Source organism: Mesoplodon mirus (genome assembly GCF_964341445.2).
Source record: "Mesoplodon mirus genome assembly, chromosome: 5".
Classification (NCBI taxonomy): Eukaryota; Metazoa; Chordata; class Mammalia; order Artiodactyla; family Ziphiidae; genus Mesoplodon; species Mesoplodon mirus.
Window position 1 is genome coordinate 149,600,450 of NC_138980.1, and position 26,512 is coordinate 149,626,961.

General features: G+C 35.4%; 1 protein-coding gene across 4 annotated transcripts in view; it reads right to left on the bottom strand.

Moving 5' to 3' along the window:
• Positions 1–26,512, bottom strand: part of FBXO4 (F-box protein 4) — a 379,144-nt gene that overhangs the window by 324,906 nt on the left and 27,726 nt on the right. For 3 of the 4 annotated variants that reach the window (XM_082622366.1, XM_082622367.1, XM_082622368.1), the window contains exon 6: positions 15,831–15,960. In XM_082622366.1, coding sequence (XP_082478492.1) covers positions 15,831–15,960 — 130 coding nt within the window. Of the gene's footprint in view, positions 1–15,830; positions 15,961–26,512 lie in introns of those variants that run through there. The other variant, XR_014294162.1, reaches the window with a different exon arrangement.

Genomic DNA, 26,512 nt, shown 5'->3' on the forward strand with positions numbered 1-26,512 from the left:
TAGATTTGGTACCTCGGACATACAGAATCTGAGAAATGCAATCACAGAAGGAGTGGGAAGGTCAAGGGAGGATCACTGAAATTAGCCACTTAACTGTGTAATATTTAAAATTATTTAGTAATATCTTAAAATTTTAAGTACACTTTTATGATGATGGTACTGCTGCACCAAGTAAAGGAAGGAATCACAATGCTAGCCCAGATCTAAATCCCACTTCAGACATAACTACTGTAACCTAGTAGGTCCCTTTGGAGCAGTTGTGCACCTGCCTGGCAAACACATTGTGTCCCTGCCATATTTCCTCTCCCCTAGTCTTGAAGAAATTGATGCTAAAGCCTAGATTGCCAAGACTGAGGAGTCATGAAGCTCATAAATAAGCTTCCTGGGTATGTGAATTTTTATAGTAATCTTTAGTCTGAATCAAAGGTGGAATGTTTAAGCTAGGATGAATGAAGAGCAGGTGCTGACAAAGGAGGTAATGGGAAGGTACTTTGGAGAGATGCTTCTAGAATTAGTAAATCATCACTGAGTAGATATAGCTGACTTGAGCAATTCAAGAAATACAATAAGGAAATAACACAGGGCAACAAAGCACCTGACTCCTGCTGTTGTTTTAACTGGTTGTGATCTTCAAATTGTTTAATTGGGTCAGGTTAAAATAAGCCCCCAAGGTAAATATAGTTTTATGTATGCAAAGAGCACTTTAAAGAAAATTGTCTAAATTACAGTAATCACCTAGCAACCTAATGTCCTCCCATTTGTCTGTACAGCAGCTTGCTAGGTAAGGTCTTAAGGGAATTTAGAATGCTGGGTTCTGAGCTAAATTTTGAATTAATAGTTATTTTGGCTTTAAAATATCACTCCAAATTTAATTACACTAATCATATCTAACGTGTTTATTTACACAAAAATCAGTCAGCCTCTTAAGCTATTTCTTCACTGCTGACATTTGAATATACTTTTTCATAAGCACTTCTTTTTTTTGTTTTTGCAGTACATGGGTCTCTCACTGTTGTGGCCTCTCCCGTTGTGGAGCACAGGCTCCGGACGCGCAGGCTCAGCGGCCATGGATCACGGACCTAGCTGCTCCGCGGCATGTGGGATCTCCCCAGACCGGGGCACGAACCCGTGTCCCCTGCATCGGCAGGCGGACTCTCAACCACTGCACCACCAGGGAAGCCCTCATAAGCACTTCTTATTAAGGATAGTCAATGATAATATCTATCTAAGTCACAAGCCCTGATAATGCAAACTGAAAATTCTTTGGCATGAAGGAGATTCAACAGGTTCACTAGTATTGTGCGCAATGCTGGCATCGTAGTGGCTTCATTGTTTACTTTCTTAAATCATTTAATTCCACTGTGGTCAGGGAATACAGTGAAAGATTTCAATGCTTTGAAATGTATTCAACTTACTTTATGATGCATCACATGGTCTATTTTGTTAAACATTCATGTGCATTAGATGGAAGATAAATTCTGTCATTGTTGGTTCAGTGTTCTACACTCTGTTAAGTAGTTAAGATCTGTTCAGATCTCCTATATCTTTTTTTTTTTTTTTTTTGTCTGTTGGAAAAATATGCTTAAAAACTAGAACCAATTGATTTCTAAGAAATCAGTAGTGGTGGTGAGATAAAGAGAGTACTCAAGGTTGTTTCCAAGATTTTTGGCCTGAGCAATAGGACAAGTGGTAATTAAGTGAGGAGGAGATAGAAAGGAAAAAAAGTTATTGCACATGACTTACATCCTCCTGCACATCAGTCGTCACTATCTCTTCCTCAATCCCCACCCCTCCTCCCCACACCCTGAAGGACTTGATGCCAAATGAACATGCAGAGATAGTAATATAGCTATGTTATATGATAAGCTAACACACAAGAAGTTCCCTAATTTCCCTTTTGCCCCTCTCACAGTGCTTTCCCATGATGTTGCCTATCAAAGAAGCTAATTTTCTATCAGACCCAGGAGAAGTGAGAGGGAGTTGCACGATGACTCATGAAAATCTTCTGACAGAAACATGGTTCATTTTTTTATATGGAGATGATAAAGTTGCACATAAGCAAATATTTCATTAGTTTATCTGAATGTTGCCTATACCATACTTTTCAATCCATGGATGCTGCAAAAGACATTATAATGAAATGTCACTCAGGCTGGTATAAACATCAAAAAGGTTCACGGTCATTTCTCTACAAAAATAGCCCTTACAAGGAACTTATTCACACACATGTATAGTTTTTCATTTCAATAGTATTTCAGTGCCTAAACTGGACTCAGAAATATGAGGACCCTCCAACAACAAGAAAAATGAATATACGTAAGCATACATAGACAGATATTTGGTAAAATCCTTTGAAAAAGTTACTCGACACCCCAGGTCAGGAGACATCAGGATATCATTGGTAATTCAAGGAATCTGTGATGTGCCGCAAACAAAGTGAGGTTGGGAGAAGTAATGGTTGCTTTGTTTTGAGATGGAGCTGATATTTATGATTTCCATTTTATTTTTAAAAAAGCTTTCTAAACTAACATGATGTACTAATCCTTAATAAAAAACAGCCTAATTGCTTCCCTTTTAGATTGCAGTCATAAAGGTCTGGTTTTTCTATAAAAACACTGCTCCTTCTTAGATTACACTGTATTCATAAACAGACTCCTGTGTGTTGTTTCATTTATTTTTAGTTAGAGAGAATATATCATTTACTTGCATGAAACTAAACTCAGGAATTAAAGCTAAATGGATTTAAACTGGGAGACTTTTTTCCCTATAAACAGCAGGAAGACTGTAGCATCTCCATATTAAGGCAAAGAGCAATGAAAAAAATAAAACAATTTACATAAATATTAGAATTTTATTATTTTGTCCACCCAAAAGCTATATTATTTTCTTGCTTGAGAAAATCAAGAACAGAAGTACTTAAGAACTCAAAAACCTCCACCTTGTATTTAGAACATTTGCATTTTTGTGGTGAGAGTTAATAATAACATCGGGTCTGGGTACTATCTTGCCTAGGGTTAACTTGAGTAAAAGAGAAGAGTTCAAAAAGTTCACACAAACATCCCAAACAAACACAGTTCCAAGAAAGGGATCATTCCATTGTAGAACCCTATGAATTTAATACATCATTACAAGTGGTAGCATCACATTTTGTTCCCTGGACCTAAGCTCATCAAAGTTCAATTTTATTACAGAATGATGAAAGAAAATGAATAGTAGGCTACATTTGTCCTTAAAATAACTCAAGTAAACTCCCTGAAACTGACTGTCCTTCCTTTTTTTTATATATCTTCCTTTTTCTCCCCCCCACTCCACATACACATCCCCCTAAATGAAAGCAATCTTACAGCCAATAGCTTTTTTTTTTTTTTAACATTTTTATTGGAGTATAATTGCTTTACAATGTCATGTTAGTTTCTGCCAATAGCTTTTTTATGCTCTTAGTCAAAAAGAGTAAACCTTCCTTTGGGTGGTTATGCTAAACAATGGAGCCAAGAGGTAAAATAAATTGACACTAGGACAAGAAAATAATTTCAAGTTAAATTAGGGCTTTTATATCACAGCTTAACCTGAGCATGTTCTAAAATTTTCTCTAAATTTTCTCAGGATTGGGGACTGCTCTCATACAACCTTGTGCAATGCTTTCTAAATTTAACCCCAAAAAGTTATCATTTCAAGGATTATTACTATCATAACTGAGTGCTGAGTTTGAAATATGTTATGAATCAGATGTGTAGCATTTTACTCTTTTTTTTTTCACAAAAATCCTTTTATTTATTTATTTTTTTTTCTTTTTATTAGTTTCTGCTTTATAACAAAGTGAATCAGTCATACATATACATCTGTTCCCACATCCCTTCCCTCATGCATCTCCCTCCCTCCCACCCTCCCCATCCCACCCCTCCAGGCGGTCACAAAGCACCGAGCTGATCTCCCTGTGCTCTGCGGCTGCTTCCCACTATCTATCTACCCTATGTTTGGTAGTGTACGTATGTCCATGCCTCTCTTTCGCTTTGTCACAGCTTACCCTTCCCCCTCCCCATATCCTCAAGTTCATTCTCAAGTAGGTCTGTGTCTTTATTCCCGTTTTAACCCTAGGTTCTTCATGCCATTTTTTTTTTTTAAATTCCGTATATATGTGTTAGCATACGGTATTTGTCTTTCTCTTTCTGACTTACTTCACTCTGTATGACAGACTCTAGGTCTATCCACCTCATTACAAATAGCTCAGTTTCATTTGTTTTTATGGCTGAGTAATATTCCATTGTATATATGTGCCACATCTTCTTTATCCATTCATCCGATGATGGACACTTAGGTTGTTTCCAGCTCCGGGCTATTGTGAATAGAGCTGCGATGAACATTTTGGTACATGTCTCTTTTTGAATTATGGTTTTCTCAGGGTATATGCCCAGTAGTGGGATTGCTGGGTCATATGGTAGTTCTATTTGTAGTTTTTTAGGGAACCTCCATACCGTTCTCCACAGTGGCTGTACCAATTCACATTCCCACCAGCAGTGCAAGAGTGTTCCCTTTTCTCCACACCCTCTCCAGCATTTATTGTTTCTAGATTTCTTGATGATGGCCATTCTGACTGGTGTGAGATGATATCTCATTGTAGTTTTGATTTGCATTTCTCTAATGATTAATGATGTTGAGCATTCTTTCATGTGTTTGTTGGCAGTCTGTATATCTTCTTTGGAGAAATGCCTATTTAAGTCTTCTGCCCATTTTTGGATTGGGTTTTTTGTTTTTTTGCTAGTGAGCTGCATGAGCTGTTTATAAATTTTGGAGATTAATCCTTTGTCAGTTGCTTCATTTGCAAATATTTTCTCCCATTCTGAGGGTTGTCTTTTGGTCTTGTTTATGGTTTCCTTTGCTGTGCAAAAGCTTTGAAGTTTCATTAGGTCCCATTTGTTTATCTTTGTTTTTATTTCCATTTCTCTAGGAGGTGGGTCAAAAAGGATCTTGCTGTGATTTATGTCATAGAGTGTTCTACCTATGTTTTTCTCTAAGAGTTTGAGAGTTTCTGGCCTTACATTTAAGTCTTTAATCCATTTTGAGCTTATTTTTGTGTATGGTGTTAGGGAATGATCTAATCTCAAACTTTTACATGTCCCTGTCCAGTTTTCCCAGCACCACTTATTGAAGAGACTGTCCTTTCTCCACTGTACTTTCCTGCCTCCTTTATCAAAGATAAGTTGGCCATATGTGCGTGGGTTTATCTCTGGGCTTTCTATCCTGATCCACTGATCTATCTTTCTGTTTTTATGCCAGTACCACACTGTCTTGATTACTGTAGCTTTGTAGTATAGTCTGAAGTCAGGGAGCCTGATTCCTCCAGCTCCATTCTTCATTCTCAAGATTGCTTTGGCTATTCGGGGTCTTTTGTTTTTCCAAACAAATTTTGAAATTTTTTGTTCTAGTTCTGTGAAAAATGCCAGTGGTAGTTTGATAGGGATTGCATTGAATCTGTAGATTGCTTTGGGTAGTACAGTCATTTTCACAATATTGATTCTTCCAATCCAGGAACATGGTATATCTCTCCATCTATTTGTATCATCTTTAATTTCTTTCATCAGTGTCTTATAATTTTCTGCATACAGGTCTTTTGTCTCCTTAGGTAGGTTTATTCCTAGATATTTTATTCTTTTTGTTGCAATGGTAAATGGGAGTGTTTTCTTGATTTCATTTTCAGATTTTTCATCATTAGTGTACAGGAATGCCAGAGATTTCTGTACATTAATTTTGTATCCTGCTACTTTACCAAATTCATTGATTAGCTCTAGTAGTTTTTTGGTAGCATCTTTAGGATTCTCTATGTATAGTATCATGTCATCTGCAAACAGTGACAGCTTTACTTCTTCTTTTCCAATTTGGATTCCTTTTATTTCCTTTTCTTCTCTGATTGCTGTGGCTAAAACTTCCAAAACTAGGTTGAATAAGAGTGGTGAGAGTGGTCAGCCTTGTCTTGTTCCTGATCTTAGTGGAAATGGTTTCAGTTTTTCACCATTGAGGACAATGTTGGCTGTGGGTTTGTCATAGATGGCCTTTATTATGTTGAGGAAAGTTCCCTCTATGCCTACTTTCTGCAGGGTTTTTATCATAAATGGGTGTTGAATTTTGTCGAAAGCTTTCTCTGCATCTATTGAGATGATCATATGGTTTTTCTCCTTCAACTTGTTAATATGGTGTATCACATTGATTGATTTGCGTATATTGAAGAATCCTTGCATTCCTGGAATAAACCCCACTTGATCATGGTGTATGATCCTTTTAATGTGCTGTTGGATTCTGTTTGCTTGTATTTTGTTGAGGATTTTTGCATCTATGTTCATCAGTGATATTGGCCTGTAGTTTTCTTTCTTTGTGACATCCTTGCCTGGTTTTGGTATCAAGGTGATGGTGGCCTCGTAGAATGAGTTTGGGAGTGTTCCTTCCTCTGATATTGTTTGGAAGAGTTTGAGAAGGATGGGTGTTAGCTCTTCTCTAAATGCTTGATAGAATTCGCCTGTGAAGCCATCTGGTCCTGGGCTTTTGTTTGATGGAAGATTTTTAATCACAGTTTCAATTTCAGTGCTTGTGATTGGTCTATTCATATTTTCTATTTCTTCCTGAGTCAGTCTTGGCAGGTTGTGCATTTCTAAGAATTTGTCCATCTCTTCCAGGTTGTCCATTTTATGGGCATAGAGTTGCTTATAGTAATCTCTCATGATCTTTTGTATTTCTGCAGTGTCAGTTGTTACTTCTCCTTTTTCATTTCTAATTCTATTGATTTGAGTCTTCTCCCTTCTTTTCTTGATGAGTCTGGCTAATGGTTTATCAATTTTGTTTATCTTCTCAAAGAACCAGCTTTTAGTTTTATTGATCTTTGCTATCGTTTCCTTCATTTCTTTTTCATTTATTTCTGATCTGATTTTTATGATTTCTTTCCTTCTGCTGACTTTGGGATGTTTTTGTTCTTCTTTCTCTAATTGCTTTAGGTGCAAGGTTAGGTTGTTTATTCGAGATGTTTCCTGTTTCTTAAGGTGGGATTGTATTGCTATAAACTTCCCTCTTAGAACTGCTTTTGCTGCATCCCATAGGTTTTGGGTCGTCGTGTCTCCATTGTCATTTGTTTCTAGGTATTTTTTGATTTCCCCTTTGATTTCTTCAGTTATCACTTCGTTATTAAGTAGTGTATTGTTTAGCCTCCATGTGTTTGTATTTTTTACAGCTCTTTTCCTGTAATTGATATCTAGTCTCATAGCATTGTGGTCAGAAAAGATACTTGATACAATTTCAATTTTCTTAAATTTACCAAGGCTCGATTTGTGACCCAAGATATGATCTATCCTGGAGAATGTTCCATGAGCACTTGAGAAAAATGTGTATTCTGTTGTTTTTGGATGGAATGTCCTATAAATATCAATTAAGTCCATCTTGTTTAATGTATCATTTAAAGCTTGTGTTTCCTTATTTATTTTCATTTTGGATGATCTGTCCATTGGTGAAAGTGGGGTGTTAAAGTCCCCTACTATGATTGTGTTACTGTCGATTTCTCCTTTTATGGCTGTTAGTATTTGCCTTATGTATTGAGGTGCTCCTATGTTGGGTGCATAAATATTTACAATTGTTATATCTTCTTCTTGGATCGATCCCTTGATCATTATGTAGTGTCCTTCTTTGTCTCTTCTAGTAGTCTTTATTTTAAAGTCTATTTTGTCTGATATGAGAATTGCTACTCCAGCTTTCTTTTGGTTTCCATTTGCATGGAATATCTTTTTCCATCCCTTACTTTCAGTCTGTATGTGTCTCTAGGTCTGAAGTGGGTCTCTTGTAGACAGCATATATCTGGGTCTTGTTTTTGTATCCATTCAGCCAATCTGTGTCTTTTGGTGGGAGCATTTAGTCCATTTACATTTAAGATAATTATCGATATGTATGTTCCTATTCCCATTTTCTTAATTGTTTTGGGTTCGTTATTGTAGGTCTTTTCCTTCTGTTGTGTTTTTGCCTAGAGAAGTTCCTCTCATACAACCTTGTGCAATGCTTTCTAAATTTAACCCCAAAAAGTTATCATTTCAAGGATTATTACTATCATAACTGAGTGCTGAGTTTGAAATATGTTATGAATCAGATGTGTAGCATTTTACTCTTAAAGAAAGAGTCAGAAATTTTAAATAGAACATTTGAAATAATTGAGTAGGGGATGGAGGAAACGAAAAGTTCCACTAAGAATCAGGTGGCAACATATTTATTTTTCCTATTCGTTTTTTTAATAGTTGGAGCTTTCCTGTAAACTACAGAGCAGCCGATGGTTTATGTCATCTAACTCTCTTATACCTATACCTAGTTATACCTTATATAACTCTCTTATACCTTATACCTAGTTAGCAAAAAGCTCTATTTTCTCTTTTTAGATAAAAATGGTTAATAATAATATTAACAATGATAGCTGAGTTTCATTAAAAGCTTACTTTGTTGAGCTCTGTACTTAAATCAACTAAGTTCTCTCAACAAGCTTATAAGGAATACACTACTATTATCCATTTGGCCAAAGAAACAAGATTACAAAGAAGTCAGGTAATTCTCCCAAGCTAGTAAGTAGAAAAGCCAAAATTATAATCCAGGCTGACTTTCTCAAGAGCACTCTTAACCTCTCTCCTGTATAGCTCATAACATTAAGCCTATTTCCTTCTTTTGCAATACCCATTAAGCCTAGAATTTTTCTCTTGTCATTCTTTTAAACTTTACTTTAAATATGCATCATCCTTTAGTAATCGTAGAAAGTCCAGGAAATAAATTGAAGGATAGCTTTTGATGTTGCTGGGTTTTTTTATTACTAGCTTTGCTTGTCTTTGCCTCCCAGGACTATTTCTTTCAATGTTGCACCCATCGTCATCATTGGCAACATTCGCAAAGATTTATTCCTACTATGTGAAAACTTTCATGTATCAAATATAATCTTGTAAGCTCTGTTGAATAAATTAATAAATAAATACAGAGATGTGTTAGTACTAGATTGTGAAGGAAATTACATGTCTTGCCAAACTATATTTTTGCAGGCAATGGGAGGCATTTGGAATATTTAGTAGGGCAATGACATACTCTGATTTGATGATAAAAAAAAATCACAAAGGTGGAAGTTTGGGAAAGAGTTTGGGAAAGAGTGAGACTGGATGCATGGAAATCAGTTAGGAGAATTTTGCTGTTCAATCCAAGCAGGAAATTATGAAGATTGGTCTATAATCATGGTAAGAGGAATTGAGAAGAAGGGTAGATAGAGAATCTACTGAAGAGAACACCACTTGGAGAAAATTAGACTGAAGTCACACATTGATAGTGAAGAGGAAAGATGCAAAAATACCTCTTTAGGACAGAAGTTTTTCCATACAGTTTAGGAACATTTCCCACTTGGGGTTTTCATGCCCAGAAGAAAGCTGGACAAGAAAGAGGAAGTGAGTGCAATAATCCAGAGCTAATTTTTCCTACCATGAACCAAAATTTAGCAGATTAGAAGATAAAAGATAAAACGTTTGGATTTTGAAATTATAGAAAAGGGAACTATTAATGGAATACTTGAAACATCATTGCATTATGAAGCTTTACATTATGAAGCATCCAATATGATTCAGCAAATGGAAATTATAGAGTCAAAATATTTTATAGGATAGGAAAAGGCTCTCATATATTCTTGGTGGAAATGTTAGTATTTGAAACTGTATATATAGTATAATTCCAATTTTTTAAAATATGTGCATAAAAATATGTAGATGAAATTCTGTGAATATTGACAGGTTCTCTCTGAGTGTTGGGTTTATGGTTGATTTTTCTGTTTTATTTATAAGTATTATCTACATTTTCCAATTTTTAAAATTTTGAGTTTGTATTCCTTTTATCTTAGAAAAAGCACATGATTTAATAGGAACAACCACAAAAAAAAACCCCATGGATGTAGCTATAGTGTAACAAAATGGTTCTCATGTATTTAAAATGTTATTATTAGGATAAATCTAAGTAAATATTCTTTAATTCATAGAAAAAGAAATGCATACATTTGGGGGAAAATCTGAATTTCTCGGCTATAAAGGTGATTAATAGCAATTGCAGTTCACTAAGTAATGTTTTGGAATCACTATCCCAAAGGAAATTTAAATGGTTTACAACTCCTGCCTATATGCTTTTATTTATCATAAAGATGTGTTTTATATTCCAATTTCCTCCTTTAGAATAACGTTGATATATTGGTGATGGTGTGTTATGCAGAAATTAAAGAAAAAGGAGTTAAGAAATGAGAAATTAGATTCAAGCTTCTTTCAGCCCTTTTTTTACTATTTTCATCCTGGAATGTGGAGAAATGATAACACAAGAAAGTATTAACCTATGTGTTTGTGCAGTAAAATTCACAATTATTCAAAATGTTTTCCTGAATATATACTGTAGTCTCTTTATGACACTTCCCAGTCTCCTAGCATTGAGTTTCAGTCAAAAGTGTTGAGCTTCTGTAATTTTTCTATTCAACACACCCCCACCTCCTCCCCCCAAATCTTTATTTTAACATTATCATGAGTGGCTCAGATTCTGCCTTCTATAAAGACATTGGAATTGAAATACTGTTAAGACTGCCTCATAGCAGACTATCCCAGGAGGTTTGAAATGTTCAACATTTGTTTCATTTCCCCAATTCTATTGTAAATAAGATCTCATCTTGTTAGGCCATAGTCACCACTTGACTTCCACTGGGAGAGTCAGTAGCTGGTTATGAGTGAGCACCAAGGCGGCTATTATTAGGTCTTCAAAACATGGACCTTCTAGCTAACCTATATCAATCCAATGATTCACAATCTTTTGGTAAGAAAACATGCAAACCTGCTCTCTAACCCTCCCAGATCCTTTCCCCAAATTAAGTTTGCTGTAAGCCCCAACACTAGGGCAGCCAACTCCTGAGTAGCTGGCACAAACAGAATGGCCTGATGCATCTCCTTGTTTTGTCTTGTCTTTAGATTGATTTCAGACATAGTTAATACAAATAGATATATGGGAGCCACTGGTGAGTATTTCTGAAGGTAGAAAGAAATTCTATGAAGGGGATATGATCATATTTAATGAACCTGAACTCTTTAGTAATATGAGAAGATAAACTTACAAGAGGATGAAATGTAGTTACAGACTCCTTGGATATTGGAATTTAAATTTGTAGGTCTGAGAACTTAAAGTTTTAGGCCCTAGAAATATAAATAATAACCAAGAACCAAGGACATGTCTTAGCAACACCAGGGGACTTTATAGGCTCAGAAGTGTGTACTGGAGCCAGCTTGCACTGGCTCAGTGCAAAAATTGTCTCATTTCTTCCTAATCCCACATTCAGCAATGTCACAATAATAGCTAGAAATAGGCCATGGTTGGAGAGGTTAAGTCACAGAAATTATCAAACACTACATATTAGGACTTCTTTTTCCTGATAGGCAGTTGTTGAGCATTTGCTAGACATAAATGAAGGAGTATAGATTTCAGAATTTTTAATAATGTAATTAGTTGTAAGCATGATCACACACTCTTTCAAAGTCAGTGCTGTATAATGAAAAAAAACAAAATCTACACATGAAGAAGAATATTATATAAAGCAGACTGATTAATTGAAGATATATAACATAAACCCTAGGGCAACTATTAAAAAATTTTTAAGAAGTATCAATAATAAGTTAATAGTGAAGATAAAATGGAATCATAAGAAAAATGTTCAGTTAACTAAAAAGAAGGCAGAAAAAGAGGATGAAAGAAATGAAGAACAGATGGAACAATAGAAAGCAAGATTGTAGAATTTAATTCAACCATATCAACATTGACAAAATGTGAATGATCTAAACATGCCAATTAAAAACAGAGATTGTCAGACTGGAGTTTTAAAAAGTATATGCTATTTATAAGAAATCTCCTTAATATAAAAGCATAGATAGGTTAAAAGTAAAATGATGAAAAAAGATATACCATGCAAACACCAACAAAAGAAAGCTTGGGTGGCTTTAATAATATCACACAAAGTTACTTCAGAACAAGGAATATTATCAATGTTTAAAAGAAAAATTAGATGATAATAAATGGGTCAATTCTCCAAGAAGACCTAAGAATTCTAAATGTGTACATCCCTAATAATAAAACCTCAAAATACACAAAACAAAAACTGATAGTGCTAAAAAGAGAAATACATAAATCCGCAATTACAGTTTGACATTTCAACATTCCTCTCTCAGTAATTGCTAGACCAAAGACAGGAAATCAGTAAAGATACAGGAGACATAAGCAACATTATCAACCAATATGTCACTATAATATCATATTATTTACATTTATGGAACACTCCATACAACATCTGAGTAAGCTTTTCTTTCAAGTGCACGTGGAACATTCAACAAGATAGACAGTATTCTTGGCCATAAAACAAACTTTGCCAAATTTTAAAGAATAGAAATTATTAAAAGTATGTCTTTAGATCATAATAGAATTAAACTAGAAATCAATTTTTTAAATATATCTGGAAAATTCCCAAATATTTGGAAGCTAAAGCTGCAATGAATATTCTCATATATTCATCATTGCAATTGAGTTCTACTATTTTCTTAAATACATAATCTTTAAAATATGATGACCCCTTATGATGCAAATGAATTACTATTGTCATATGCAGGGTTTTTTTGTTGTTATTTTATAGGACTAAATATACCACTTCTCAAAATGACTCGGAAGAATTACAAACCTCAATCTGAAACTAAAATTCAAGAACTTTTCCAACACTATCCCCCATATACCTATGTCCACATGACAACCTCCTAGTCATCCTTTTAGACATAGCTCAAACATCCCCGAGAAGCCTTCTTTGACAGTTGCCTATGCATGCCCACTCCTCATCATCCCCCCAAATTAGACTTTCCTTCTTGCATGTTCCCATAGCTCTCTTCACACACCCCTGGTGACACATCTGGTGTCCTCTGCCTGGTTACCTCTACTTGTCCTTCAAACTTCAGCTGCAGGCTCCATAAAAGCATTCCATGTCCTTCTCCCCTACTTACCTTCACTGGGTTAGACAATTCTCTTACATAAGCCAAAAACACTCAATGATTAGTGTAGGGTTTCTCAAGAGCAGCACTACGGACATTTTTGACCTAATAACTCTATTGTGCAGGGCTGTCCTGTGCATTGTAGGATGATTAGTAGTATCCTTGGCCTCTACCTACCAGGTGCCAGTTGCACACACACCCCAGACGTGACAATCAAAGATGTCTTCAGACATTGCCAAGTGTCCTCTGCGGGGCAAAACACTCCCTTATTTGAGAACCACTGATTAAGTGCTACTAATCATACTGATTGTGATCAGTCTGTTTATCTGTTTATTAGTCTATCTTAGACTATTGGCAATTCAAAGGAAGAAACTGTATATTTTCTTTCTGAAGCCCAGTTTCTAGCACAGAACCTGGAACCTAATAAATACTTATATTTTGCTGAAGAAAATAAATGAAATTCTATTGCTTTGGAAATTATTTTGTTTATAGATCCATATAGCACCTTTTTTCTTTTTCTCCCTTCTGGATTGGGATCTCCTTGAGAACAAAAAACCTTATTTATTCACTTTTATGAATATAAAGTGAATAATGCACTAAAATTGTCTGATCATTGTTTTATGATTATATCAATCAACAAAAGAATTTCTCATGTAGATAAGAATGTACTAAAACTGACAGATTATAATCCAGGCTTTCAAGAGTCAGTGGGAGAAAGAAGAGGTGCATTTTTAAAAACATATATATGTAAAATGAAGTACATGGGAGCATAAAACTCTATTCATAATTATAGACAGCTATCTGCAAACTCTTCATAAGTTATATCAATCAATTTATTTCTGCTTTAATAAACTAAATATAACAGGGATGAAAATGATGGAACCAAAACTATAAATTGCTAGAAGCATAGAGAAAGACATGTTCTACCTATTTTAAAATCATTAAAATGCACATAATCAAGAAGGAAGACACTAGATGACTTATGAGCCTATAGAGTGGCCTTTTTAATAATAATCAAGGTAATCATTATTTCCAAGAAGATTATCTAGCATGTAAAATGCTAGTCATGTACAGAATTATTATTAGATAGAAAATACTTATCTTTTATGTTTTAATTTTTACCAGGAAATACACTCCATTAAAATTAATTGGTTAAAAAATACTGATCTATTACACTGAGTAACCTTTTATTATCTAGCTTGTATTTTTCAAAAATTATTATTACATGTGTAGTTATGGATGGTAACTGGACTTACTGGGGTGATTATTTCATAATGTATAAAAATATTGAATCACTATGCTGTACACCTGAAACTAATATAACATTGTATGTTAAGCATAACTTAGTTAAAAATTATTATTAGAAAAGCAGCACATGTGCATTGTAGAAAATTAGAAAAGCGTAATTAAATCAATCCTTCACCACCAGAGACCATCACTACTAATTAACGCCTATATTTCCAGGTCTTTATACACACACACACACACACCTTTGTAGTTACATATCAATACAAAATCGTATTGTACATACTCTTCCTCAACCTACTTTTTTCATTAAGTAATCTCTACTTTCTCTTTCAGTACATTTTATCTCTTCTAATACTTATACTATATTCAAAATTCCCCGTTTGATCCAAAAATATCACATACAGATGGTTTGTCCATTCAAATATCAAATGTAGGATCGAACTTTCATCTGGTTTTTATGTCCCTTAAGTTTCTTGTAATAGATTATAATCTCTTTTTCACAATCATGACTTTTTAAAGAACCAGGTCAATTACCTATTGCAGAATATCCCTGGATTTTTCTGGTTTCTTTGCTATGCTACCATTTAACTTGTCAGTCTCTATCCTGCATTTCTTATAAATTGTACATTATATTAGAGGCTTAATAAACCCAATTTAAATATTTTTGCCTAGAATAATTCACAGACCTTGGTGTGTACTTCATGTGGCTTTATATCTGGCACACAATATCTGATTAACAAACATTAATGACGCTATGATTGATTGATTCCTATACTAAGTTATTTTGTTTTCCCCTCCACTGTACAGATAAAATTTTCCCCTTGTGATTAAAAAATAATGTGTGAGGTTTTCTTTTAACAATTAACCAATGGCCAGTTTTCCATAAACGATTTACTTAATGATCTTGACACCGATTAATAATCCTTCCCTCAATCTATTAATGTAATTTCTGTGAAATTATTGTTTTCTAATTCCACAGTCCCTTCTATGTCTTATAATGCATTTTTCTGTAAAACAGCATGCTTCCTCAAAAATTGGGATATTTGGTTACCCTATTGGTGAGGATGTAAGCAACAGGAGTACCATAGACACCTGGTGGGAATATTCACACTTCACTTTTGGAAAACAATTTGACATTATCTAGCCAAGTTGAAGATACACACAATCTATTACCCAGCATTTCCATTTTAGGTACAGCATTTCCCACTTTAGGTATTCTTCACTTAAGATCAGAAATTTATCTTTGTAAATGAGACATTTTAAAAATAAATGCTAATTGAGAGTCTATTTCTTAATATTTTAAATAAGGAAAATTATAGTGTTTTTATATCAACCTAAAACATCCACCAGTTTCCTAAAACATAACTAATTCAGAGTAAAATGCATATAAAGTATTCATTAAATGACTAATATAGTTACTTCAAATTGTTTCTTTGTATGCAGAACATGCTGTATTAGTCTAGGTTCTCCAGAGAAGTAAAACTTGGATATATAATATCCAATTGATGTAATATATCATACATGATTTATTATAAGGAATTGGCTCACGTGATTATGTAGACTGAGAAGTTCCCAGATCTGCAGTTGAGCCCAGAAATCTGGTGAAGACCCAGGAAAGCTAATGGTGTAGTTCTTGTCCAAGTCCAAGTGTGAAGGCAGGAGAAGACCAATGTTCCAGCTAGAAGACAGGCAGAGAGAGCAAATTCTCCTTTATTTCAGCCTTTTGTTCTATTCAGGCCTTCAATGAAATGGATGAGGCTCACCCACATTGGAAAGGGCCACCTGTTTAATTTAGTCTGTCTATTCAAATGTTAATCTCATCCAGAATCTCCCTCACAGATACATCCAGAATAATGTTTAACCAAATATTTGGGCAACGCCTCCAGTCAAGTTGACACATAAAATTAACCATCACATATGCCTTTCAGTGATTCTAGCTACACCTTTCAAAACATTAATACTTAACAATTCTACCTGGAATATAACCCAGACTTCCCCTCCCACACACACACACACATTGTTTTGTTTAAAATGTAGTATTGAGTTTGCGAGACATAAATACAATTTTTCATATAAGTCAGCTAACAAGTATATTGCAAGGACACTTACATTCTGAAATTTGGATATCAAAGTCCAAGAGGTATTTCACGAGGGAAAAGTTAAAGTATCCCAGTACTACCCTAAAAACATGTAAACATATGCACTAGTATACATGTGTAAGAATATTTGTAGCAGTGTTATTTATGGTAACCAAAAACTGCAAACACCTGAATGTCCACTTACAATAGTATGAATGAGTTGTGAAATATGCATACAATGGAAGAGTACATCACTAAGAAAATGGTACGCAAAATGCTATAGTATGGATGACCTTGCAAACACAATATTGAACAAAAGAAGAAAGATAAAAATAATTCCAACAGTATGGAGTCCACTCATATTAAGTTCAAACCAGGCTAAACCAGGCCATTGTTTAGAGATGCACATATAGGTTGTAAAAGCATAAAGGAAAAGAAGGGTATGATTATCACAAAGCCAGAATAGTGGATACTTCCTGAGTGGAGGGATAGAATTATAATTAGGAAGGAAGCCACAAACAAGGTGGGTGTTCTTGGATGTTGCAAAATTTCTATTTTTTGACTTGGGTCATACCAGAGTTTGTTTTATAAGTATTCATTAGACAGTTCCGATATATTTTATAAATTCTTCTGTAAGTACATATATTTCATAATAAGAAAAGAATAAGAGATGAATGGAAAAAGTTAAATTAGGCATTATATAGGAGGTACAATTGCAAGATGCTTCTGGCAGGCACCAACCTCTGCTTGCTGTATCTGACCAAGTGTCAACGCATGTATAATTGAACTGCAGAAGATAAAAGTAAGGACAACTAAAATAAGCCAGACACAGAAGCATTTGCAAAGGAGCTTGCACTTAGAAAATGCTCAAAAACAACACATTTGTTGGATTGGAACTTGATGAACGGAAAAAGAAAACTTCCATATATGTAAAAGGCTTAAAGAAACAGTCTAGGGTCTTCCCTGGTGGCTCAGTGGTTGACAATCCACCTGCCACTGAAGGGGACATGGGTTCGAGCCCTTGTCCAGGAAGATCCCACATGCCGCGGAGCAACTAAGCCCATGTGCCACAACTACTGAGCCTGCACCCTAGAGCCTGAGAACCACAACTACTGAGCCTGCGTGCTGCAACTACTGAAGACCGCACACCTAGAACCCATGCTCCACAACAAGAGAAGCCACCGCAACGAGAAGCCTGCACACTACAACGAAGAGTAGCCCCTGCTCACTGCAACTAGAGAAAGCCTGCACACAGCAACAAAGACCCAACGCAGTCAAAAAAAAAAAAAAAAAAAAAAAAAAAACCGCAACAGTCTACAAGATTTAGAAACAAAACAAGAACTAAACACCTTCATGGGGACATAATAGGCATTCATAAAATCATAAAATGTAAGAATACTGTGAACATGGCTTTGTGCAATAAATCCTGCAATTTTCAAGACATGAGGATGCCAACGATATTCAAAAATCATTTTCAATAATTAAAAGAAATTGTTTCTTACACAGAAAGCAGTAAATATACAGTAAGTCATAATTATTATATGTGCTTAAATTTTGGTATCGACAGAAAAAAAAACCAAATAAATAAGCACCTAGCCAGAATATTCAGACTCAGAAGAAACGTTCAATCATTTTATGACTTTAAAATTCAGTTAAAATAAATGTTTCTCAATGCTTTGACCAGGCTCTGGTACATGAGGCAAAAGTTCAGAAGCATTCTCCTATGACTTCCGATTTCCCACAAAGTGCTGCCCTCTGCAGGGAGAGCTGTGTCACATCTGATTCCACTTTTCCGTGGTAATTTTTGTAAAAATTTACACTTTCGTTTTCATGAATGGAATGTCTATCTTCCTCCTGAAACACTTCATTTGAAATTAGTCAGTTGTAAACAAGGTAAAGATGGCTATGATATGTTTTCAATTAAACTATGAAAAAAAATCTATTTTTGTATTTACAAAGAAAATCATAAAATGGAGAAAATATGTATTATCAATTGTATTGCATTATTCAGTATAAGGAAAATAAAATCTTAAATATTTTAAAGTAATTTAAAAACAGGTATTCAAGGCTAGATATACGAGCGATGAAAATGGATTTTTTTAAAATATTGGAGTATAATTGATTAACAATGTTGTGTTAGTTTCAGGTGTACAGCAGAGTGATTCAGTTATACATATCTATTCTTTTTCTTCTACATGTATCTATTCTTTTTCAAATTCTTTTCCCATTTAGGTTATTATATAGAGTAGATTTCACTGTGCTATAGATTAGGTCCTTGTTGGTTATCTATTTTAAATATAGCAGTGTGTATATGTCAATCCCAAACTCCCAATCTATCCCTCCTCCCCACCCTTCCCCCTAGTAACCATAAATTCAATCTCTAAGTCTGTGTGTCTGTTTCTGTTTTGTAAATAAGTTCATCTGTATCATTTTTTTTAGATTCTGCATTAACATGATATCATATGATATTTGTCTTTGTCTGACTTACTTCAGTTACTATGATAATCTCCAGGTACATCCATGTTGCTGCAAATGGCATTATTTCATTCTTCTTAATGGCTGAGTAATATTCCATTGTATATATGTACCACATCTTCTTTATCCATTCATCTGTTGATGGACATTTAGGTTGCTTCCATGTCTTGGCTATTGTAAACAGTGCTGCAATGAACACTGGGGTGCATGTATCCTTTTGAACCATGTTTTTCTCTGGATATATATATGCCCAGGAGTGGGATTGCTGGATCATATGGTAACTCTATTTTTAGTTTCTTAAGGAACCTCCATACTGTTCTCCATAGTGGCTATACCAGCTTACATTCCCACCAACAGTGGGAAAACACCCTTTTCTCCATACCCTCTCCAGCATTTATAGTTTGTAGACTTTTTGATAATGGCCATTCTGACTGGTGTGAGGTGATATCTCATGAGCAATGAAAATGGATTTTAAGATTACTTCTTCTTAAATATTTGGCTTAGGGACTTCCCTGGTGGTCCATTGGGTAAGACTCCACACTCCCGGTGCAGGGGGCCCGGGTTCAATCCCTGGTCAGGGAACTAGATCCCACATGCATGCCAAAACTAAGAGTCCACATGCCGCAACTAAGAAGTCTGCACGCTGCAGCCAAGACATCCACATACCGCAAGTAAGATCCCACGTGCTGCAACTAAGACCTGGAGCAGCCAAAATAAATAATTAAATAAACAAATATTTTTTAAAAATATTTGGCTTAAATTGCTATTCTATAATTAAACAGCCATCATAAGAAAGAGGTTTCTTATTTCAATGATGCTGCCATCACTCAAAACCAGTTTTGAACTGTTTGCATAAAATTGCCTTCAAAATTGTTTAAAAGAGGGCTTCCCTGGTGGCGCAGTGGTTGAGAGTCCACCTGCCGATGCAGGGGACACGGGTTCATGCCCCGGTCCAGGAAGATCCCACATGCCGCGGAGTGGCTAGGCCCGTGAGTCATGGCCGCTGAGCCTGCGCGTCTGGAGCCTGTGCTCTGCAACGGGACAGGCCACAACAGTGAGAGGCCCGTGTACCACACACACACAAAAATCTGATCCAAACATGGTCCAAGTGTTAGAATCATCAGAGGGAATTTAAAATAACAATGATAGATATATTAAGCAATCTCATGGAAAAGATGGATAGCATGTATAAACAGATGGGGAATTTGTTCCTGATACAAATGAAAACTATAAAAAGGAGCCAGATGGTAATCCTAAAAATGAAAAATAAAATATAAGATGAAGAATTATTTTGATGGGCTCATTAGCATTCTGAACACATCAGATAAAAGAATCAGTGAATTTGAGGACAATAGAAATTATCTAAATTAAAACACAAAGAGAAAAATTTAAAGAGGAGGGGGATCAAAACATCCAATAACTGTGAAACAAAATCAAATAGGCTATCATTTGTGTAGCTGGAGACCCAAAACAAGAAAAAAGAATAGAGCAGAAGAAATATTGGAAGAGATGACTGACAATTTTCCAAAACTGAGGAAAGATCAACCCACAGACCTAAGAAGTTCAGCGAAACCCAAGAACAGTAAATACAAAGAAAATTACACCTAGGCATATTATGGTTGTATGGCTGAAATCTAAAGCATAAAGATAAAATCTTAAAACGAGAGAAGATATATTACATACAATGAACCATGATGAGAATAATGGTTGACTTATCAGAAAAAACAATAAAGGGGATAAGCAATTAAACGACATTTTTAAAGTACTTAAAGAAAAACTTAATCTATAATTTTATATCCAGTAAAAATATCCTTTTAACATGAAGTCAAAATAAAGCCATTTGGAAGCAGGCAAAAACTGAAAGGATTCATCTCATCTCTGGCAGACCTGCACTGTAAGAAATATTAAATACTCACTAATGCTCTGTGGGTTTTTTTCAGTCATTTTAATGTGCTTCATTTGTATAGCTTCAATTACTATGTCTGCAAGTTCAATAATCATTTCTTCTCCAATGTCTACTCCATCATTAATCCCACCTGGTATGTTTTTCATTTCACCCATTGCAGTTTTAATCCATGCAAGGCCAATTTGAGTCTTTTTAACATTTTCTGTCTTTACTTAACCTGTGCAGTATTTACTCCAGATTCTTAAACTTAGGGAATATAGTTATAATAAATGTTTACTGTTCTCGTTTACTATCTTCTGTGTCCCATCTGGATTGGTTTCAATTATTTTACCCCTTCTTATGGATCATAGTATCTTTCTTCTTTGCATGCTGATAATTTTTTATTGGACATTACTAATTTTATCTTGTTGAATGCTGTATATTTTTGAATTCCTATAAATATTATTGAGCTTTATTCTGTGATAATGTTGTTATTTAGGAATAGTTTGAGCCATTCAGCTCTTCCTTATAAGCACTGTTAGGAGGAACCAGAGCAGCATTTAGTTTAGGAATGATTTTGCTGCTACTGAGGCAAAACACTTCTGAGTACTCTACCCAACATTCCACAAATTATGAGGTTTTCCATTTTGGCTGGTACCCTCTGTAAACACTGGGTATTATTCCCTCTAATCCTTTCTGCATTGAGCAGTTTCCTCACCCTCATGCAGTGATCAGTACTCAGCTGAAGACTCATGGAGGACTCTGTAGATCTCCAGAGATCTCTCTCCCTGTCTCTGAACAGCTCTTTCCTCTGTTAGGCTCTTTCCTCCGAGCTCTTGGTTCCTTGGTCTCCCCAGACTTCCAGCTTCATCTTTACAACTTAGGGAGACCTCCATGCTTTGGGATCTCTCTCCCTTTGGCCTGGGAAATCTGCAGGCAATAAGCTGGGACAATTATAGGTCTCATCTCATCTGTTCATATAGCAAAGGGAATCACTACCCTTTACTGCCCAATGTCCAATGTCTTAAAAACTGTTCTTTCATGTATTTTATCCAGTTTTTTGTTGTTTAGGCAGGAAAATAAATTATGTTCCTCTGAATTTACTCTCCATCTTGATTAGAAACAGAAATCTTTGTATCATGCTTTTAAAAAATATTTTAAATCTATGTAGTCTGCACATATGACTGAAATGCTGATTTTTCCTTTCAGACGCACTCAAGTAGGAATACTTTAGGTCCTGTATGATATCAAATTTAGAATATAACATAAATAGTAAGTATGGACTTTAAAGTGGGCAAAGCAATCCATAAGCAGGAACATGCACACACACAAAAGAAAAGGCATAGAAAGGGGCATTGACCCTATTATATTTACCTCTATTTACCGACTTTCTCCTCCTTTTTAAAATTCTTCTCTGACACTACTTACCTTCAGGACCAGATGTTCCTGTATTCCCTATGATTACTTTCTGCTCTGGAGAGGAAGTAACATAGGATGTCTAAAAACTCTTTTAGTTGCCAAAAAATTTCGCAAATTTGTGCACTGTTTTGTCTACGTAATGTAGCCTTGCCCATTTTCTCTAGAATTTTTCTAGAAGAAACATAAATATATGCAACTCACACCCCACATTTATCAATTTTATACTAAGTTAGTTTCTATGTTTTAGCTTTCATCCAGAAATGTAATTTAAGAATTTAAGTAATTGAGATTAATCTCTGATGTCTCTCTTTTGGATATCCTTCAGATTTCAGACAAACATATTTGTCACAATCAAAGATATGAAGTGATTAAAATAAAAAGTAATATCCTGTCTTCCGAAGTACACTGAAAAAAGGTAACATTGGGACTTCCCTGGAAGTTCAGTGGTTAAGACTCTGCGCTTACACTGCAGAGGGCACAGGTTTGATCCCTGGTTGGGGAACTAAGATCCTGCATGCCGTGTGGTGCGGCCAAAAAAAAAAAAAAGGCAACATGAGTGGTTTATAAATGCTTCTATTATTTGCAGTATTGAGAACAGGTCAACAGCTGGTGTTCAAATAACTAAAGCCTTTTACTGAAAATTCAGAATAGAGGGATTGGCTAGATGTGGATGATGCATCATGATTATATGATTCAGTGCTTTGCTCAGGGATTGATGCTTTAAGGAGATTGGTTATACTGCCCCAATTACTAAGCATCTTAATTTGAAATTCATATATATGAGAGAGAGAGAGAGAGAGAGGTGGATAGAGCAGAAGGAGGGAGAAGAAGAGGGGAGAAGGAGGGAGAAGAAGAGGGGAGAAGGAAAAGGAGAGTGAGGGGGAGAGGGATAGAAAGAGAACTTATGAACATGTGTAACACAGGATTTAGGTAGCATAGTACCTTTATCCTGCTTGAACCCTATCCTAGGTATATTAACCTACCTCATTTCTTTCCCCTTGCTTCTTGCTGTATATTTTCAATTGATTCAACTAACGGCATGATTAAATTATCTTGATTTGGTCTGTGAGCCCTTCTGTTCTATTACGTCTGGGAGAGCCTGCCTAGTAGAGTACTTGGAGACTACCATACATCAAGTTATTTCTTACCATGATGATGATTTACTTTGAAACAAATTTGATAAGATTCAAGTTTAATCCCATAATAAAGTCACTTTATTTCACTTGCCTCCCAATATTTCCAAAGAGAAAGAGAAGTAGAATTACAGGGGGCAAGTCTAAATAATGCAAATACCTTGTGTTATGCAGAGGAACATCATCCTTCATGTGTCAAAGCTGAACAAAAGTTGAACACCTCTAAACTAGAAAACTAGCACTCCAAGTGCAAAGCTCCCATATCCTCTAGACTTAAATTGATATTTCTTTCTGTATCCAAATCTTTAGGTTTATTTCTTTGCTCTTTAATAAAGATACTAGATCACATCGGAAGTTGAGGTAGAGAAGTCACATAGGGAAAACGCATCATTTAGCTTCATTCAGTTCCATTTTCGGTTTCAAAAATAGCCACTCCCAAAGCTGGTAAGAACATCCTACATTCATTTTACCTTCTCAACTCCCACCGCCCCATCCAATTTCCCCACATTCTCCTATCATCTTCCTCTTTGAACACTCTAAGTATACTGTGTTGAAAATTTTTAGCAACCTAGGATATGCTAGCATCATTATATAAAAAGCATAGCTGCCAGTGTTACATAAATTGAGAACAAGCAAAGCAGTGCTATTTTACTTCATTAGCATTCAGTTTGCAGCACTAGACTCCTAATTAAGAGATTCATAAGTATTCATATTCATTCAGGCTATTCTACTTTTTATTTGCTAATTTGGTTAGAAACATTTAGACACATTAACTGTTCTTCCAGTCAAAATAAATACTTGCTGTGTTTGTGGATAAGCCAACTGATGACTGTCCTTTCTCGAAAGCAAAATATAAAACATGTTTTTTTCCCATTTTCAATTTTCCTTTATTGCTTTATGTAAATCATTACATTTGGATGAAGGAAAGTAATTCTTCTAAGAGTGAACCTTTAAATTGCTATTGTTAGCTTCTTCCAATAGTAATAATGTCCTCAAGTTACGCTGGTAAATACAGTATAGGAAACAATGAACCTGAGAAGTTAGTTTCTTTGATAAAGAGAGTGATCAGATGCAGGGAGGGGTGACTTGAAGTTTTACCACCTGAGTAGTGGTTGAAGGATCAATGAATGGTTATTCCAGAGAAGAGGTTTTATGGGCTGTGAAACAGTTTTTGTTTGAACATAAGAGAGAAATTTGATTTATTCTACGTTGCCTCAGAAGACACAACTAGAATTGATATATGAAAATTATAAGGAGGAAATTGCAGCTCAAAAAAAGAAGACCTGCTTAACGATTACATTTTAAACTGATCTGATTTTAGAATCCCACAGGATAATGGGGTCATCTAAATTAGAATCTCCATACACCTTCTGAATATCATACAAATCAGAGAGAATAAATAAAACCACAATAACCCATGTTTACAGCATGACAAAAACAGAATAATACTTCAATTTACAAGTAACTAGGGAAATAAACATTCATAAGCAAGCAGAGCCACCTCTGGAGCCCACTGTAGAGCAACAAGTGGGCACTTGAGGTGTGGAATACAGATATAATTATCTTCCAAAAGATAGAGTCCCACCCTTAGAGCATAAATGCTGAGAATAAATCTGACACCTGGATATTCAGAGTACTGGCTGTGTGGAATTGAGAGGGAGAGCCTTGAAATTGCAATCACAGGTGGGAGTTGTACCCCTTCTTGAAAAGAGTGGGAAAGACTTGGAAAGGAAATAGCTTTAAGGGGAAGGATTCATGTGGATTTGAGGGTGAAAGAGAAGAAGGAAATAAGTGGTAAAAATTCAAAGTTCTACACTAACATAAAATAGAAACATCAGAAGACTTCATTATCCTCTCTCCTTTGCCACCCAAAGAATGTAGACATTCATGAAATAAGATGCACTTCATCATGCCAACAGAAGAGGGCTCTCTTGAGCTAAGAAATCTAATTTACCATCAAACTCATCCTTTTCTACACACAACTGTTAATGCTGGCCTAGAAAAATGTAAGATATTCCTAAAATTAACAGAATATAGAAGACAACATCTACATTAAAAGTACTGTAATAGAAAACAAAAAAAATGAAAATCAAAACATCTCAGATGATGAAAATTCTTCCCAAAAAACAACCACAAAGCAGAGAAAAACTATAACAAAATATGCCAAAATTAATTATCTTTAAACAAGCATTTGCAGGTGTGAAAAAAAACTCAAACAATATATTGAAAAGTTCAAAATGGAAATGAACATAAAGTTAGGAAGATGTAAAATGAGAGTTAACAACACAGGGGAAAAAAATGAAGATAAAGAAAAAAAATCATCCTTCCTTACATGATAACCAAGGAATGAACAGTTTAGACTGAGAATATAATGAGGGACATAAGCAAAAATTAAAACAGATAAAATAGTGAAAATGAAATAAAGAGAGAGGTAAAAATGGTCAGTAAAAAAGTGACAGAGAAGGTAGGGGGAAAAAAATCTAAGTAAGGAAATGAGCATTAACAAAGGTATTAGTACACGGGCTTCCCTGGTGGTGCAGTGGTTGAGAGTCTGCCCACCAATGCAGGGGACATGGGTTCATGCCCTGGTCTGGGAAGATCCCGCATGCCACGGAGAGGCTGGGCCTGCGAGCCATGGCTGCTGAGCCTGCACGTCCGGAGCCTGTACTCCACAACGGGAGAGGCCACAACAGTGAGAGGCCCGTGTACCGCAAAAAAAAAAAAAAAAAAGATGTTCATCTTGGGGTTTCCCTGGTGGCGCAGTGGTTGAGAGTCCGCCTGCCAATGCAGGGGACATGGGTTCGTGCACCAGCCCGGGAAGATCCCACATGCCACAGAGAGGCTGGGCCCATGAGCCATGGCCACTGAGCCTGCGCGTCCAGAGCCTGTGCTCCGCAACGGGAGAGGCCACAGCAGTGAGAGGCCCACGTACCACACAAAAAAAAATAAATTAAAAAAAAACCCCACAAAGGTACTAGTACAAAGATAACCATTAGAACAAAAATAAAAATATAGAACATATATATGTATATATGTAAATACATATTTTATATATCACATGTAATATTAAAAAAAATCTAAAGAACGTATCAAAATAGAAGAAAAAGAAATACACAAAGAGATTACAAAAAAAGGAAACTAGTTTCAAATTTTCAATATCTGCAAATCAATCAATGTGATACACCATATTACCAAATTGAAGAATAAAAATCATATGATCATCTCAACAGATGCAGAAAA